Source organism: Rhipicephalus sanguineus, chromosome 8 (assembly GCF_013339695.2).
Source record: "Rhipicephalus sanguineus isolate Rsan-2018 chromosome 8, BIME_Rsan_1.4, whole genome shotgun sequence".
Taxonomy (NCBI): domain Eukaryota; kingdom Metazoa; phylum Arthropoda; class Arachnida; order Ixodida; family Ixodidae; genus Rhipicephalus; species Rhipicephalus sanguineus.
Window position 1 is genome coordinate 171,540,876 of NC_051183.1, and position 19,755 is coordinate 171,560,630.

The 19,755-nt window shown below is 43.6% G+C and overlaps 1 protein-coding gene across 1 annotated transcript in view; it reads left to right on the top strand.

The window, feature by feature from the left end:
- The first annotated feature begins 3,034 nt into the window (after positions 1-3,034).
- LOC119402483 (uncharacterized) overlaps positions 3,035-19,755 on the top strand; it is a 67,387-nt gene continuing 50,666 nt past the window's right edge. The window contains exon 1 of the mRNA XM_037669631.2: positions 3,035-3,394. Coding sequence (XP_037525559.1) covers positions 3,110-3,394 — 285 coding nt within the window. The 5' untranslated portion in view covers positions 3,035-3,109. The remainder of the gene's footprint in view (positions 3,395-19,755) is intronic.

Consider the following 19,755-nt stretch of genomic DNA (forward strand, 5'->3'; position numbering starts at 1 on the left):
TGTGAACGTTTGTCCCGAATGTCTGTGGGCTTCGTTATCACGGTGTCATGTTACCTGGCTGCGTGTAATGTTTATATATGCGCGAAGTACACTACGGTTTGTGTAAGCAGCCTTTGTCTCCAGTAGCCCTGTGCCGTGCAATGCTTGTGCCTACTGGTGCGCATGCATCTATGCAACAAACGCGAGTAATTACATATGTTCGAGTGAACTCATTGGACGCCTATTCGGAGTAGTTTAAGGTCGATATAAATAATCGTTACATAGCACCTACAGTATGAACCGCAGTGCTCATCAGATCTTGCTCACCTTTGCTTTGCACTGCATTGACTTTGTATTGTGGTACTGCTTTTGAAAGCAGTATTGATGCTGTTCATGTGATTTGGTAAAACTATACTTTTGCTAGAATTGCGTTTTATGGGTCATTGTGGTTTTGATGTTTGCTCACTATGTATAAATATTTTTTTTTCAGGTGGTGTACGAGGATATGAGCAAACTCATTCTACATCTCGAGATAGTATGTTCCAACACTTGCTACAAGCGTTCAAATAAATGCTGTTAAATTTCACCACCATGTTCTTTGACTGTGTGCAGATCACTGGACGAACAGGTCCTGTAGGAATCATGCTAAGACGCATGCGATGCGAGGTCAAATCTGGAAACTCTTCCATTTCCAGCTGGGAACGAAGGATTCCAACTAGAAATTTTGCCATTTCCTGCTGGAAATATTTGCTGGAAATATTTCCATTCCCAACTGGAAATATTTCCATTCCCAGCTGGGTTATGGAACCTGGAAATTTTTCCAGGCTGGAAATTTTCCCATTTCCAGCTGGGAAATTTTCCAGCCTGGAAAGATTTCCAGGTTTCATAACCCAGCTGGGAATGGGAATCATTTTCATCTGGGCGACAATTACTACTTCGGTGCCGGGTAATGTCCCTTTACCTCGAACCATATGCATCCAATGAGTAAGCGTCGAGAAGCTTATTCGCGCCTTTATTACCAAACTGGAACGAACTACGAAAATAGATTGAAATCGCTTCGTCTACCTCCTGCCCGCATGGTGCAATAACCGCCTTCTACAAGTAGAACAGCGTTAGGAAGGCATACACCATTGCAATATGAAAAAAAAAAAAGCATGGTGCAAACCGTGCATGACATACACTGCTGAAAACTGCAAGGTCAAGCCCTCAAAGAGGAGTTTTGTTCATGACATTGAAGGGTGGCACGACGTTCGGGAACGAGAGAAATGAAGGGATGAGCTTGACAGCTATGTTCATTTTACAGAGGTCCACAAAGACATTCTAAATTTGCTCCACTGGTGAAAGTTATGAACAACGACCGCCGACGCCTTCACAATTCAGAAACTTCAACACGGCAGGATATGGGATGCAACAGCGCATTGTGTGCTTAATGCCGGAATATCTTGACCATTTGATTTTTTGCACAATAAGATTTGAAGAAGAAAGCTATAAAATATGCGACAAAAAAACTTAGACTGTATTACTAGCAGCGGTGCGGTGTGATATATGAAAAGAATGCTGTGACAAATATTTTTTTTTAATTCCTTTTGACTACTTATGCGTATTTCTAAAACTACACGCGGTGCACGCGGTTCATTATAATTTTTATCTATAGGCGTGTTCATTTACAACAAGGTAATAAATTTAGCTTCCTTCCCCTATTTATTTTGCTGTGGCAAGGTGCTACTATGTTGAAGACAGGTGCTACATATCCAGAAGGCTGCACGATCGCCTTTGTCGTTAGAGCATGCTTTAAACTTCAATAGAGAGCGCATTAAAAACAAAGTGAGGAGACCATTCTGTTCTCTGTCTCCTCTGTTGTTATTGCGCTCCCTATCGAAACTGAATTCATGCAGCAAATCACTTTCCATGCTACAATGTATTCTACAAAACTCCCTTGATGGTTCTCATTCAATTTGCAGAAAAAATAGGTACAGCATATCACTCCCCAGCAAACATTCATCTGTTTCCACAGTGAGCCCCCCTTTACAAGAAACTCCTGTAGGCTAAAGTATAATTGTTAGCGAAACACTCGTACTGGACAGATTCTAAAAATTCTTGCGGTGGTCAATTCGGGAAGAAATAGGCTCCTTTAATAAAGCAATTCCATGGATACTCGGAAAAGTGTTGCGCGGCCCCTTTAAACAGCTCCGATGTTAAAGGAGACAACGAATTTGTGCCCTCTTTTTTTTCTGTGACACGTGCACATCTCTTTTCCTGTGAGTGTGGGTAGAGCCCATCTCACGTAACCCTTCAGAATTCCTGTGCAGATTTCAAAAACGAAGGTTACAGTTGTCCCACAAGCTCAGAAGTATTAGTATGAGTCACGTTCCCTACTCATTCAAACAGAGCAATATGACAGAGTGGTTACATAGAATGCCGTACTGGCTATTTGTTCACAAAACAAACAACACTTTGCCAGACAGGCTTCATGGGCTTCTGTAACATTCCCCTCATTATAAGCGAAGTTCACTCTAAAAATGAGAAGGAAATGCGTCCGTTAATCTCGGCCATAACGCGATAATGATGCCCGTAGAAGCGCACGCTTTGCTTTTCGTCCTGCCCCTTGCAAGATGGCCGCTGGCCAGTTTCACCAGCTTCACTCACTCCCATGGCCTTGCACAGGGACTCAGTGCTCCAGAAGTTTTATTATAACACACCTCAGCTATCCACAGAAGCGTTTATAGAAGTCACATAAAGTGGGACTAGCTTGTATAAGCCCCGCGGTAACGAAACCGAATCTCGATGCCAAAATTGCGTCATTGGCGTCTAGCCTCCAAGATTTAAGATGTGTGTCTCGGAGGCGCGCAAAACACACTTTAAAATGTTGTCAGATATAAACTACTTGCATGTTTGCATTACCTCTCAAAACTATGTTTACTTGCAGCTTTCTATGATGAAGCACAAAAGTGATTTGGGGAGAGGGGAATCAAAACGTGACCAACGTGACGTTTTGGGTTTTCCTGTTGCCATCGTCTGCTGCAAGCTCGCTGCAACTTTTGCCGCGCAACGCGCAACTCCGGAGGTAGTTACAAAAGTTTGTTGTTGTGTCCTACGACGCCGTGCTGCAGTCCGATGTAACGTTCTACCAATGGCTCTCTGTACCCAACGATACACGCTGGTCGGCTTCTCGAAAGAACTGGACAGGAGACCCTTGCATTTCGTGAGACCGATCCCTGCGAACAGAATATGCAAAGCGTGCGGAGTGGTACCCAGAAAGGCCGCCCTCCTGCCCTGTCTTCACGTAATCTGCAAAAGTTGCTACGATCAGTGCCGGCTAAACGGCGGCAACTCCTGTCCACTCGATGGCAGCCTGTGCAGCGACGAAGACGTCGACTGGAGAGATTTTCCCGCCGACGCACTGCTTAGGCAGCAAGTAAGTCTTGACACTGAACTGGCGTTCTTACAGATCCTGTCAGTCAGCAATGACGGTTCCCGACTGTTGTTGTTAGCAGTAAGAAAGTAGATTAGATCTTTTCTGAGTGGCAGCTAGAAACTTTCGTTTTGTATGGGAGTTTTCATTCTTTCATGTGATGACATTGCGTGGTCAGTGTGTGGCAGGACAGCTCCCTAACAGTCACGTGAAGTAAATAACAACTCTCGTCGCTTTCTTTTTTTCCTTGTGCGCGTAAAAGTATTAAAAATAGGGACATAGGCAAAGTTTTAGCCAGGATAATGGTGATGGATGTTCATATGTTCTGTCGCCCAGGTCTCTGAAATTTTCGCTTGGCGTTCACGATTTCCGCAACCCTGAAGTCCGCGAGTGCTTACTAATTGCCGTTGACGTGTACAAACTATCGCGTACTTACGTTATTTAGATGCGATGGTGGTGTCACACTGGATCATCAGCCCATTGATCAATCTGTGATGGCATGTCGAACACAAAGCTTTCTAGGGTTTAAGCTTGGGCTGCCTGGATTCATGCTTGCAGCTGTTGTCGTCCCTTCTTCGTCTTAAGTGCGGTCAAAACGTTGCGCTGTTTTTTCCCCGTTACAGGCATGTAGAAGGTACAATGGTTGAATGTCGTATCACCTACATTACCAGCCATTATTGTTTTAGCGGAACAGGCATAAAACAACAGCACATTAGAGACATTTGCTCTGTCTAAGAACGATCTCAATACGGCTGTGTATTTACATAAGGCCGTGTGGATGCTCCTCTTCGAATGTTGCTCCTTTATTCATAAATATATCACAGCTTGAAACCATTACTTGCCTGGGTCAAGTCACAGTTTCAAGATAATCCCTCATGTGAACATGCCTAAGACACTCATCGCATTTCCATAGGCATTACGACGACGTTGGGCCTACTAATGTAGTTGTGGCTTCAATTTCAAAGTGTGACCTTTGATTGTTTGATATTTGGCATTCGTGTTGTTTGTGTGCCTTCTATGGTAATGGTACCTGCATGCCTTACTGTTTTTCTACAGTGACATTCTCAAGTTGGGGAAGAGTCAAGTTTAAGGTACATTCTGGATATGGTGTTCAACTTTTGAATTGTCTTACCTTGAGCTCCTGAAATTGGTGTGTTTGCCATTTTCATGTAAAGAATCACCATTTGGGGAGCCTTCAATTGGTAGTCATCTTCCCAGTAGTGCGACGTGTCTTTCTGAGTTACTTGATCAGCAGCACCATAGAGACATAACGAATAGTTGTGTGAAAGAGACTTGATTACTCAACATGGAAGCAAAGTGTATGCCGCACAACTGATAGGAAACACATGCAAATAAAAACACGCACACAAGGTTATGGAGTGCGTATGTACTCCTTCGATGGCCCTTGGTGCCAAATCTCACTATCAAAACTAGATAAACAAACTTCTACTCAGCACTTATTTTAATGGAGCATGCAAGTTTTAATTTTACCTTTTATTTCTGTTTGTGGTCACATTGTTGCTTAAAGGGACACTAAAGAGAAACAACGAATTGGTTTAGATTGATAAAGTGTGCTCAGAGCACTCTTGTGCAGTTTATTTCACTACCATAGGTTTATTATTAGAGGAGAAAACCAAGTTCAAAGTTTCATTTTTAAATTTCGTGCCGAACTTTGTAATTCGTGACGTAAAAGACTTCAAAGAGCATTTAACGTATTTTGGCGCCACTTGCTCGACGAAATTTCCACAAACTCGTTATGTCAAGTCTTTGGCCCCCTCAGAGGACAATGTACTTCGATTTAACCGATGAGGAACTACGTAGGCCCAACCAGGTGCCGTCAGAAATATGTGATGTCACGGCAAATGGTGCGGGAATTCCAAGGTGGCGTCGCCACCTGTATTTTCTTTTTTCGGGTTTTCTCGCTTTTTAAGCGTCTTCTCGCAGCAAGCGTGGTGTTTTTGGTATCGTGGAAGACTACTTTACTAATGCGAGAAAAATCGTTTTGCTCTTTAGTGTCCCTTTAAATGTTAATGAGCATTTCGTAGTTTGCTCGCCATCTTGTTTGTCCTTGTGGCTTTCTTTGTGTCTGCTTTGTATCAACTGTGGTGTGCTAATCAACATTCACGTAATTATGTACTTCTCATACTTTATTGCTTTGTTACCAGATAGTAAGTATTCTCTTCCTTGCGACTTTTTTATCGGCTGGCACATTGACTAATCTTGACCTTTTTATGAGATGCGTTTTCCTGAGTACACAGATCCATCGTCAATATTTTAAAGTCTCATCCCATTGCTTGCTATCTTGGCATATACATAAATGTGGAAAAAAACACACTGAGCTGTATTAGATTGGCCAATTAAGCTTCAACGATAGCAACGTAACTTCTCATGTCTGGTGCAGAGGTTGTACAATCTATAAATAGCTGTAACGACAAAATACAGGTGACAACTTTGTACCTGCTGAGCTTGCTGCAACATCGCAAGTTTCACTAGCATTTATCTGTATTGTCAGGGCCAAAAGTTGAAAGACCATGAGACACAAGAAAAAGCTGAATATTCCCATTACTGCAGCAGGCAGCCTTGAATATAGATTTCTGACCTGTTCTAAAACATGCTAAAAAGGTGTACTGTGACGTCCAACCAAATACATACACAAATTGCTGAGAAATTGCAGCGCCTGTGCCTTGTGCTCCCTCTGTCTGTCCTCATCAAGTGTGCGCTGCTATCGCCTCAAGAAATTCAGTTTTCTCAGACCTGGTGGTCTCTAAACTTTTGATGCCAACTGTACCTAGTTAATTGCTTAGTTATTTACTTATATCTAGGTCAGTTGCTAACAAGGGAGCATAATACTCATTAGAAGGAAGTTTATTTAAGAATAAGGATTAGCTGGAAACCATACAGCAGGCATTTCCAAATCATTACCAGTGGCTTACCTTTTTTGTTAAAGGAAATCTGTACAATCATTGCATTTTGCAGTTACCAACATGTGGAGCATAAATTTGCCAGATAACTATGAAACATGAGGAAAGGTTAAGGACTGTGCAACATGTGATGGATTGGAAAATTATATGCACAGCATTAAGAGATAGGAAGTAAGCAGAGTAGATCGAAAAGCAAACAGGTCTAGCTGATTTCAAGCTGACATTCATTTTTTTTTTTTTCAATGAGGCTTGGCAAGCCACGTAATGCATATAAGAGATAACTGGGGGTCTGTTAAACAACAGAATCAGCACCAAGAGATGGGAAGTACAGCCGAGGATGGCACTGATTTAGGTGGGGTGATGAAATTTTCAAAAAGAATTCCAAACATCAAGTTAAATCACCTCAAACATGACAGTGTACATTGAAGGTCATTAGGAGAGGCCTTCATCGTGCGGTGGACATCAAAAAGGCTGATGATGATTACGGTGGTGATGAGACCTAAGTTTTTCAATATTGCGAGTCCCATTAGGGACTGTAAAAAGATTATCATTTTCAGTGGGGTAGCCTGTATTGTAATGTAGCCCAAGCTGTCAAGTATGCAAAATGTTCTGTGCCAATAAAATGGCCCAGATATCCCCTGCAGTGGCAGAGTGTAAAATTGTATGCATCAACTGTAGAAGTTCTAAAAAGACAGGCCGTGCAAACATGGACACAAGAAAGAAGTCAGGACACCACAAACGCCGACTAACAACTGAAGAGATGCACTACGGCGGAAAAGAAAGAAGGCACAAAAACCTATCTTCACATGCACATGCGATGGACGAACCTATCAATCCGGCACGCGTGGGGGTCTACGTGAAAGATAACTGTTAAGTCATTTGATTTCATCTTTATGCAAGTTAATCGACGGTTGGCTCACGCATGCGCTGCCACTATTCTCGATATGCCATGCCTCAATCATCAGGCCCGTTTCTTCATTCCTATGCCGGCTCAACACTGCGCATTCATAGAATTTTCACTTGCACTTACACTCTCGACAATATAAAGATAGATTAGAAGGTGAGCCTCCGGTTAGTGATCTCTCATGTTCCAGTAGTCTCTGGTTAATGCAGTGGCCCGTCTGTCCTACATAGAAGCGCCGCAGCTGAAAGGGACCACACCATGCTTCTACAGCAATCAGTAAATTTGTTGGTGTGTTTTACGAAACAAATGTCGGTCCGCTTCTTGTCTTTTACTCGCTCATTCTTCCTCTGCACAGCGGCACAAATCTTACCTAGCTTATTGGCAGCCGTGAAAACAACATTAACGCCGTATCTACTTCCTACTTCTTTAGCCTGTGAGATACGCAATAAATGTACGGTATACCTACGACACGTTTCTTCCTATCGCTTTCGGCAACCCTGCTCAAACTTAACATAATGGACTCCTTTAAATGTTCAGCCACAGTGGCCACTGCATTACGAGAATAGCCTACATCTAAAAGACGTGTAACCTCTGCGGTAGAGCTATCACTCATTTTGTGATGACACGACTTTGTGAGGGCTGACTTAAGACAAGACGTAGCGATACCATTTTTTACAACCTTTGAGTGCTTCGACGAAAAACTTAAGAGAGGTTCTTAACAAGATCTATGAGAATGCTGCCAGAACATTAGAATGAGAATGCTGCCAAACGTTAAGGAAATGTCTAGAAATTGTATTCCATTATTCTGAGGCACCTCTTTAGTAAAGCTTAGCCCACCTCCATTTAATTCAAATTTTTCGCTCACGGAAGTTACCACCTTTTCAAAGTCCTCACCACTACAAAAGATCAAGTAATCATCCACATAACGAAAAACCTTAATAACCGAATTACCTAAGGCGCCTTCCAAAAGTGTCAATCTTGCTAAGGTATAAATCACTAAGAACCGGAGCAACCTTAGCACAAATACATATCCCTGATTTCTGTACATAGACACCTTCCTTCCAACCTGCCAGCGTCGACTTTAAATACATGGAAAAAATTTCTAGAAAAGCCCCGGTAGAAACACCACATTTATCTGTGAAAACTGTCTCGTGCCCTTGTTTCTTAATACATTCATTACCACATTTTAACAAGTCCTCATGCAGCAAGGAGTAATAAAGGACTTCAATATCCATACTAAAAGCTTTACAACAGCCGGGGTTCTCCTCTGAGAGGAACTGAACTAGCGCCTGAGAATTACGCATACGAAAAGGGTCTGACAAACTCAATGAGGTTAAGCAGTTCTGCAAATAACTAGATACGACGACTTGCCAGGTGCCTTGCTCTGAAACGATTGCTCGAAATGGGATCTCGTTCTTATGTGTTTTGGCTGAAAAAAAGAATTCGAAAGTAAATGATTTAGCCTTCTTGACATTACAAGCTATTCTCTCAAGATTATGTCTTAACAAAAGGTCGACAGCACGTTGCCTAACTACCGATGGCTTAAGTTTTACTGTCCTAAAATTCTTTTCAATGGCTGTTAATGCTTTTTCTGAGAACAAACTGTCCGGCATAATTACAAAATACCCTTCCTTATCTGAAAATTTTGGCCGGAGTTTCTTCTCGACACAGTAATTAGCCAAAGGCCGGATAGGATCAGAACACTTGAGATGCATATTAGAACCCTTGATGCTAGCAACGCAGTCTGAAATGCAGTGGGAACGCTCTTCTTCAGGAACAAGTCTAGTGATTGTACGCGGCAAACTTAAAACGTCTATTGGTTTTATGTTCGGCTTAAAACAATATTTGGGACCTAAGGCTAGGGTTTTGCAGTGACTATCATCTAAGGCAGCTCCTCCAAGGACTAGCAAGTTATTTTGCGGTGAAACAGTAGAAATAATCTTCCTCTTACATGGTTGAAGTTCTCGAAGTTTTACCCTCCATATGAATTCCGTATGCTGGCTAGCTACCCTCATCCAGTCGGTGTACAGCTGCTTCTGGCGGCGATCGTCACGCGGAGTAGAGCAACGGACTTTGAGGCAGTCCTGGTAAAATCTGACTTGACACCAAAATTCCGCGGTTAATATGGCACATATCCTCCTGGCATGTCCGGTAGATGTGGTGTCCTGACTCCTTTCTTGTGTCCGTGTTTGCTCGCCCTGTCTTTTTAGAATGAATACTTACCAACTAGCTCAGGTCTCTGTTATTCTCAACTGTGGAAGCTTGTCACGCACAGTGTGTTACTTTAACTAGCTTGAAATGCAACGTGCACATTTGTACACACTTCCTGATTGGACAGTTGGCACTCACTTGACTACATTGAGCTGCATATTACTTCAAGGATCACGTTCCTGAAGACACTACCATGTTCAGTGTGCGCTTTTGCAGGAGCCATGCTAAAATTATAATTTTTGTTTCCTCAAAATGAACATAACCAATGCCTGAATAGCCCATGTATTTGAAACCTAAGAGTGGGTTATTCTTATACAAAAATAGAACATGACTGACATACTGAATAAAAAGGTATTCAGTTACACACTAATTAAGATTAATTGGGTGAATAATGCATGTGTCATCATATTGCCGCCTTCTCTTCCTTGCTGTACAATATCAAGGGCCTTGGAATAAAGTTAAGTAAATATGATGTACTCAGAGACAGTCCACAATGAGTAGCACCTGAAGGGGATGTAGTAAAAATAGTTCAGAGTGTCTGTGGTGTCATGCTCTTCCATTGATGCCAAAACAGGCCTAAAGTTCAAGACCAAGAATTTTAACTTTTCTTTTCTTCAGCGAACCATTTTTGGTGAAATGATTGAACATAGACTTCAGATAATACCTCTCTTGTCCAAACTGATCTAATCCTGCTTCTCCTAAAAGTGCTGTGCTCACCAGAACAGTGCAAAATAATAATTAAAGCATGCCACACACATCTTGAAACACTTTTACTTGTACCTGCATGTATGATATGCGCGAAACTGTTTTTCTAAAATGAGTTACAAAGTTAGGAAATCCGTATTTGTTCTTGGTAGAAGTAGGACATCATATAATTGGTTCACTTTCATTTAAAAAATTTTTTTTTTTTTTGAGAATTCATACTAGCAGGATGTAAGATGTAAACTCATAGACGTGCACAAGAAAAACAGTCTTTCTTCTCTGTCTTTGCATCTTCTTGCCTGCTGTTACTACGGATAGATTTCAACTTCTCCTTTTTACTATTTTTTTTGTCTGAACTTTCAATGCGAAGCATACAGTTCAAGGAGCTCGAGTACTTGTGATTGGCAACTGGACACTAGCATTCATACATGTGTGTGTAAATCTAGGTCAATTACTATAAGGGGGACATACTCATGTAAAGGAAAAATACTGAAAAATAAGGATGTGATGGTACACATACGGTAGACATTCCCAACTCATGCCTGGCAACTTATCGTTGTCCCTAAAGTGGAAAGTGTACAACCACTGTATATGGCCAGTGCTAACATATAGGGCAAAAACACGGAGAATAACAAAGAAACCCAAGAAGTCGAAAACCATGCAGCACGTGATCAATTGGAAAATGACACACATTACATTACGAGATATAAAGGCAAGACAACTTAGAAGAATAGACTGGTGGGCGAGTTGGTAATTCATGAATAATGAAAATAGCGTGAAAAAACGTAAGACAAGACGAAGAAAGCTATAGCACAAGCGCATTGCTGTAGCATTCTTCGTCTTGTCTTACGTTCTTTCGCACTATTTTCATTCATCATAAAGGCAAGGGTTGATCATAGAACAGAGATAGCCAATATCTTTGTTGACATTAAAAGAAAAACATAGACACACAAGCACAGATAATCAGTAGTAGTTAGAGTGACGGAATCGATGCCAATAAATGGCAAAGATAGCCGAGGATGGCAAAGGGTTAAAGGGCCTCTAAACCACTCCAAGCTAAAAGACAATAGAGTGGTCTCTTTCATCTTCACTGCCATTCCTACAGGCACTTAGTCATCCTCGCCACTTATTCATAAAGCACGTCAATTATGTCAGCACTAAGAGATGAGCCGATCAGAATTTCATGCTTTTAGGCTACACGCTGTTATCTTGCTTGTGCAGTCGAAAACTCACAAAACAAAGTGAAATCAGCTTGTCGTGCATGATAGCCAGGCGAGACAACAAAATGTGTGTGCGACTGCATAGAAAATCAGGGTAGGAAACAGTTCGCAGCTGGTATCCCTCGTATGTAGACCAATCGAGAGCTCATTTCATGATGACGTCACGTCAACATACTGCTGGCCTCACGAATTGCGCCGAAACGATGGAAACCGCAGGAGAGAAGAACACACTCATTTTCTGTATTTTCATAGATTGTTCAGGGACCCTCTATGTGGGGTGATGAAATTCCAAAATATGCAGACAAAAGATGGAATCGGTTCACGCAGTTCAAATTCATGGAGAGGCCTTTGTCTGGCGGTGGCCATAAAATAGGATGGTGATCATGTGGCCTTCTGAAAGATTGCTCACTTTCCACAAGAAGTCCAGTTGAATGGGCTTCGAAATATCATTGTCTGTTTCGAAGGAACATGATGCAAGTTTATGTTAAGGCACTTCATTACCACGTTTCTTTTTCTAATCCTAAAATACAAGGAATACTCAGTAGCAGTTAGCTTGATAGCTGAAGCCTGTGTGTGTTTAATATACATATCCTGTCTAACCAGTCTAAAATTTTGCATGAGACAACTGCTCTATTATTGCCCACACCGTGCCCAAGAGATTCATGAATGTTTTCCTATGTGTGCAAAACCTTCACTGCCATTGCAATTCGACAGCTCTGTCGACATCCTTGACCGACCGTACGTGTTCAAGCACGAAGTCTTCACGTTGATTTCTACAGTGTCTGCTCTGCTTCATGGTGAGTGCCTACAGTCACATATTTCTTTACTCATTTGGTAACTTTGATGAAGGTGTCATCATTTTCGATGGAGGCAAAAATGGTTTAGGCTCGTGTACATAAATTAGGTGCACATTAAAAAGACCCAGGTTGTCAAATTTCCAGAGCCCTCCTCTACAGCATGCCTCATATCATATCATGGTTTTGGGTTGTTAAACCCCAATAATTATTATTATCATTATCAAGGTGTCATGCTCCAAATGTGCTATAAGTTAGTTGTGTATGGCACAAAAGAAGTAAGAAAAATGCAGCTGCAGCGTAAACCAATTTGTAGCTTACGAGCCAACAAAGAAAAGCTCCTCAGAAAACAGTGTATACATTAGACGATGTGATAACACTGTACAGAACATTTCATATGAGGTCACTGGGGATGGAAATATGATCTATTCACTTACACATTTGACTTGTGTGGAGCATTAAAGATACAGTCACATCTGAAATTTCACACAAGCCTGTTTAGCCTCACTACTGAGACCTCTGGTGCAAGATGTGAAAAACTGTGTCACATATTTTGAAAGCACAGAATGAATGGTTACATTGTCTTAAAGGCCAACTTCGGCGATTTTTCGAGGTCGATGGATCTCGGTGAAATTCGCTGGGTACGTTCCTTTGCACGTTTCCGTCATTTATGCCAAATTACAGGCTTGAGACATGCGCAGATTGTTTGCAAATGAATTTTAAAGATTGTCTGCAAACGCCCTCCTGGCTTCCCACAATTATTGGCAACATTGCGTCTGTGACGTCAGTGTTGGCAAGGCGGCGGAAGTGACGCAGCCGAGGGCACCACTAACTTCGGCGCTTCGGCCGCTACAGCGAGCGTCTGCTGTGCACAAGGCGACAGACAGCGTTGGTTTGGCCGGCGCTTCGCTGGTCGTCCCGGCTGTCACAGTTTTCATACTCCACGCTGGCGTGACCGGCATGCCTTGCACGACTTCCGGTTCGTTCGTAACAACGTCTACGTCATACGTAGACAGTACACTCGGTTGGGTTTCGGTTTCGGTGTTGCGCTTTTTTGCTTATTTAAAATTATTCTCCAATTTGCCGAGTATTTCTGCTGTCGGGCCCGTAACAGGAGCGTCTCAGGAACATAAAAGCACCATTACTTTGACATGGCAAAAAAATCGCTGGAGTTGGCCTTTAAAGGAAGCACGCTTGCACGTGAATCTCTTGACCTCTCATTAGCGCTTTACGGCTGTTATGTAAGAGAGAAGAATTTATTGGAGAAAATGCAGAGGTTAGCATGTGTTTAGTCTTCTATTGTGCTACTTCTACTTATAGTCATAAAAAATATATATATATTCAGACAACCTATGAGCAAGCACTGAATGCAAATATCATCATGATGGCTGACAGCAGCACACAAGCACGACACAACACGATTCACAAGTGGCTAGGACCCCGCACCCTTACATATAAAAAGGTTCACTGCAGAAAGAATACCAGGGAACTGAGAAATGCAAACACATCGCTTGGTCTGGACTAGAACAAAATAAAAAGCTATCTGCAGGAAATGTATATGTTCTTGATTAAGATATTATAAAATGGGCCATAAGTTTAAATAAATAAAACCATGTTTTTTAGTGAGAAAGAGCATGTCAATTTTATCCACAGTTCTACATGTGGTGCCTTAATGCCAGCACTTGCCAAAGTGGCAAATTTTGTTACAGAACTGAATTTTGAACTGTCTTTTGGCATTTTTTATGTTAGGTATGTGCTCTCATGTCTCACGCTACAATGCTCTTTTTTTTTTTCAACAAAAGTCGAAATATAGTGGTCCCTCGCATCCACTGAGGAAAAAGAAAACACAGTGCTTTGCGTGACGAGTATGCACACTCAGTCACATTTATTTTGTCAGCACCTCGGTGTGAAATTAGTCGGCACTTACTGACCAGTCATTGTTACTGTTAAACCTTGTTGTCGTTAAGCTTCGAGTTGTGCACTGGTCTCAAGGGTCATGGCTTATCAAGCTTAAAAGCTCATCATCTAAAGTAACATGCTTGCGTTTATTACTTGATGATCAGAAAGCTTCACTTTATAAATCAGTCAGTGGCAGGCTGGTAGCCAATATTAAAACTTCTTTACAAAGCACTAGTGAGATCTAAACTCGGGTACGCCTCGTCAATCTGGGATCCTCATTCTTGTTTACTTGTTAATGCACTAGAAGCCATCCAAAATCGCTCAGCTCATTTCATTGTTGCTGATTACTCCTGTACTACTAGTATCTCATCAATAAAAACTTCTCTAGACCTCCCTACCGTTCCTAACAGGAGGAAGCAGGCCCGCCTATGCCTCTTCCACATAAGAAGGTGGCATTGTTCTTCCCACCTTCTTACATTTCGTCTCGCATCGACCATAACTTCAAAGTTCATGTGCCATTCTGCCATACCGACATGTAGTTCCACTCCTATGTGCCAAAGACTTCATCCAAATGGAACCACCTTCCTGCCTCCATCGCCAGCAACCCTGATCATGCAACATTCAAGACTGGCATTTCTAACGTGTAACACCACTCCTATCTGTAACGCAGCAGATGGCATTGAGAGTATTTAAATAAATAAATAAATCTGGAAAATATGGCGCACAAAGAACAGCCGACATGAAATTAGAAGCGCACACTGACATTTATTAACGTCCACGTGAGCCCAGAACGTCGAAGATGGCTGCTAGTTTTTCTTCCTCGAACGACCTCACGAGCTCACTCGCATGCAATTTCTCTTCTTCTTCTTGTGGGATGAGCGCGGGAAATTCAACACTCCCGGCCGCGCAGTAGTGTCATGCCTGTAGTTCTAGCGGTACAGTCTTTGTATGGCCCTTGTAGTCACAAGGTCGTCTTGTCATTTTATCTTGCATGAGTGAACGTATCCATAATCTCCTTCGTAGACTTCAATCACCCTTGCGAGTTGCAACACTTGACGTGGCAGGTTTTCAGCATGTACAAGTACAACACCGCCTTCCTTAACTTTCATCATGCCCCCGTTGTCGCAGAAGTGCGCTGATCTCAGTTGGAGCAAGTACTCTTTGGTCCATCGTTTCCAAAAGTTTTCTGTCAGGTGCCTTCTGTACTGAAGTCGAAATGTCCATTTCCTCGATGCTGCTTTGTGGTATTGCCGTGAATCTTCGGCCAATTAATAGATCAGCCGGAGGCAAAGTGCATGGTTCGCCGTCTTCCGACTCAATAAACGTGAGAGGTCTTGAATTGATGACAGCTTCAACTTCTGCGATCACCGTCATAAGTTCTTCGGAATCAAGGCAGGCTTGTCGGAGAATCTTGCGAAGTGGTGTCTTCACAGTTCTTACCATCCACCCCACCATGGAGTGCTGGGCACAATAAACTTCCATTTGATGCCTTTACTGCTCAGGTGTCCGGCGACATCATCTTGTAACGGCATGCTGCGAAGCTTTCACAAATCCCCTGACGTTTTCTTAAAGGCCCTCGCATTATCTGAATAAATGACTTGGGGAAGTCCTCTTCTGGCACAAAATCGACGTAAAGCCATCAAGAATGCCTCAGATGTCATGCTGGACACAAATTCTAGGTCGATTGCTCTTGAAGCTGCACACGTGAATATATAAATGTAGTTTTTCCCCTCTCCTAACGGTGTCTTCACGAAGAGAGGTCCCACGAAATCCACTCCAACCACTTCAAATGCGTGCGCTGGTGTCACCCTATGTTTCGCGACAGGAGCTATTGGAGTGTGTCCTTGTAGAACGGTATAAAGTTTGCACAAGCAACATTCGCTGGTCACCTTCTTCACCATGCTTCGTGCTTTGCACACCCACAAGCGCTCTCATAACTGAGTAAGGGTATCATGCACACCTCCGTGCAGCACTTCGCAGTGGGCTCGGATTACAAGTAGCCTTGAAAATTGATGATCGCTTGTCAATATAATTTGGTGCTTGATACCTTCAGGAGATTCCATCCGCATTAAGCGTCCACCAGCTCGAAGTATCCGATCTTCATCCTGGAATGGGTTGAGGCCTGCGATGGGTGATGTTATGTTGATAGAACGCTCTTCTGCCATAGCTTTGATTTCTGCGCTGAAAAATGCGTCCTGTATGTGTCGAATCTGGTACCACTCGGCACTTGATAGCTCCTCTGCCATGAGGGAACCAATTTGTTTATCGCTGCCACGATGCCTGCAGCGATGGACGAACCTCTGCACCCATGCTGTAACTCTCAGCAGCTTGTCAAGTCTGCTCTAACATTTCACTTCAATTAGTGGAAGCAAGACGTGAATGGTAAGGGACACTTGAACGGCGACCCTTTCACAGTAGGCAAGTTCGTCGTTATCCGCTGTTTGTACTGGTTGTGATGCCCACAGGTGCTCAGGTTCCTGAAGCCAGCGAGGTCCATGCTACCACGATATGCTCGTAGCTACCTGGTCTACAGATATGCCTCGTGTCAAACAGGTCTGCTGGATTGTCATTACCAGGGCAATACTTCCAAGCGGAAGGCTCGGTTCGCTCTTGTATCTCAGTGGCTCTGTTGCGAACGAACTGTTTACACTTCTGTGTATCACCCTTAAGCCATCATAATGTTATTTTCAAATCTGTCCACATGGTGTAGCGTAGCTGGAAGCCCGTAAGTGCGCTGGATACGAAGCTCAACAACCTTGCACCAATCAATGCTCCTAGAAGTTCTAGACGAGACAAAGTTACCATCTTGATGGGAGCAGCACATGACTTTGTGATTAGTAAGTGAGGTCGTCTTGCTCTGTCAGACATGATGTAGAGCACTGTGCCGTATGCTAACGAACTTGCATCGCAAAAAAATATGCAGTTCTACATCGTGGGGCAGCTTCCCTCCGATGCTGTTGATGTAGCGTGGTACCCTAATTGACTGAAGCTTTGTCAACTATTTCACCCAGTCCTGCCATTTGTCTCATAAATCTTGAGGCAAACACTCGTTCCAGTAAATTCCGCGGGTCCAGATTTTCCGAAACAGTATTTGTACAGACACCATTTTTGGCGCGATGAATTCCATCGGGTGGAACACTCTTGACACTGCTTGTAGAACAAACCTCTTCGTGTCTGATTTTGCTTTAAGAAAACCAAGAAGATTGGCCATTGAGCAGCTGAATTCATCGCTCTGGGGACTCCAGGCAATTCCAAGCACTTTAACTGAAGCTTCATGAAGTACAGCCATCTCTTGGCTGGTTGCTCGGTGCTCGCCTTCCAACAGGTTCATAAGCTCTCTGGAGTTTGTCGTCCACTTGCGAAGATTCATGCCTGTAGACAGCATGAGCTGTTGTGCCTCTTTACAAAACTTGGCAGCTTCGTCGTCCGTATCAGCTCCTATCACTAAGTCGTCGACGTTGAACGATTCGCCCAAGGTCTTTGCGGTCGAGGGTATACTTGGTGGCGCTCTTCTTATGTGATGAAGAATGGTTGCCGTCAGCGGAAATGGGCTGCATGTCGCTCCAAAAGGTACTCTGGTCGTCCTCCATTCCCGCACTTGCTTCTGTGGGAACTCAGCAACATCGCCTTCTTTGAACCTCAGAAATCGAAAGGCATCTCTGTCCTCTTCTTTTATCAAAATCTGAAGAAAGGCCTTCTCGATATGTGCCATTATGGCAGTGGGGTGCGTTCTAAAGCGTAGCAATATTTTACGAGGTCCTGGTATAAGTTGTCGCCCTTCTCTAAGCACTCGTTGAGTGACTTGTATCCTCGTGCTCTTGACGACGCCTCGAAGACAACTTGCACCTTTGTTGTCAGCGCTTGTTCTTGGATCACTTCTTTATGTGGCATTTAGTAAACCTTGGCCGAATTTCGAGGTATGTCCTTTACTACTTCTGCATGTCCGGCTAGTAGATAGTTGCGGATCGTGGTGTCGTAAGTCTGCAGAAGACCATCTTTCCTGGATAAGTGGCTCAGAAGTTTCTTTAGTCTGGTAGTGGTGACTCCCTTGTTGTGACATAGTTCAAACCCAGTTTTCCAGGTCAATGACGCTTGGTATCTGTCTTCCCACAGTTCTATTGTTTCCTCGAAGTGGTGCATAGTTGAGCTCATCTCAATTTCCTTGTTGCCGGTATCAGATATTCCTATGGTCTCTAGTTCCCAAAATGACCGCATTAGCTCTTCATGAACCTTTACTTGAGTCTTCAACATGCATACCATGACTCGGGAGTCAACAGCCTTTGACGACCAGTGTTCGGTGCTCCCTTGAAATGTCCATCCAAACTTTGAGTTCTTGGCAATGAGGTTTTCCTCGCTATCAGGTCTGTAAATTTCACTTGTCATCACCGTCCACATCTGGTCCGAGCCAATCGGCACACTTATTCCGCTATAGCACACTGAAACGCGGTTCCGAAAACACAGCGCGGTTTATTATTGTATCTCCGCCATTGTTCCAACTACTTCTTCTTCCTCCTCAGCAGACTACCCACTACTAGTTTATGTCCCAACTGCGTCGTGCCAGAAGAAGAAGAAAAGTATGCCACAGATAGGCCCCCCCTGCAGACAAGTGGCCGTGGGCACTTGAAGAAAAAAAAATGATCAGACGGAGCTTGTCAGAATGGGTGCCGGCTTGATCCTTTCAATGCTGACTGTGTCTTCATACCCATTACGCAGGATTGTAAAATGATGTTCAGAACGCTTGATGACTGGGAAAGGACCGTCATAGCGAGGCTGAAGAGCACGGCGAGACGCATCGACACGAACAAAAACGTGTGAAGATGTCTGTAGGTTTGCCGGCAGAAAAACGTCGTTCTTAGTGTGAGCTGAAGTTGGTGATGGGCGCAAGTTTTGCATGAAGACCCGCAGACGCTGGACGAAAGAAGATGGATCCGAAACACTCTGCGTAGTAACGGGGCTGACGAGGTCACCAGGCAAACGGAGTGTGCAGCCATAAACCATCTCGGCTACAGAGCAGGCAAGTTCTGGCCGAAGTGTTGAACGCAGGCCGAGAAGCACGATGGGGAGGTGTGATACCCAATCTTCGGCGTGAGGCTGCGAGGCGAGTGCTGCTTTTAGATGACGGTGGAGTCTCTCCACTAAGCCATTTGATGCTGGATGATACGCAGTTGTGCGAATACGCGCACAACCCAGTAGAGATGTGACAGAGGTGAAAAGCGCTGACTCAAACTGTCTGCCTCGATCGGTAGTCACCGTTGATGGTACACCGAAACGGCTAATCCAGGTAGCAAGAAAGGTACGAGCAACTGTTTCTGCCGTGATGTCAGGCATTGGAGCTGCTTCAGGCCACCTAGTGTACCTGTCAATACACGTAAGCAAATACGTATTTCCCGACATGGAGGTAAAGGCTCGACAATGTCCAAATGAATGGTGTCGAAACGTGCATCAGGGAGAGGGAATTTTCCCCATGGAGGCTTGGTGTGCCGTTGTACCTTGATACGCTGACACGCTGTGCAAGTGCGAACCCAGTCACGAATGTTAGCGCGTATGCGCGGCCAGACATAGCGTTCAGTGACCAGGTGTTGCGTAGCTCTTACGCCTGGATGGCAGATGGAGTGGAGGGTGTCAAAAACAGCACGACGCAGCTGTGAAGGAACATAGATACGAGTGCAGTTGTGTGAAACATCGCACCAGAGCGTAACGTCGTCGTCGGGAA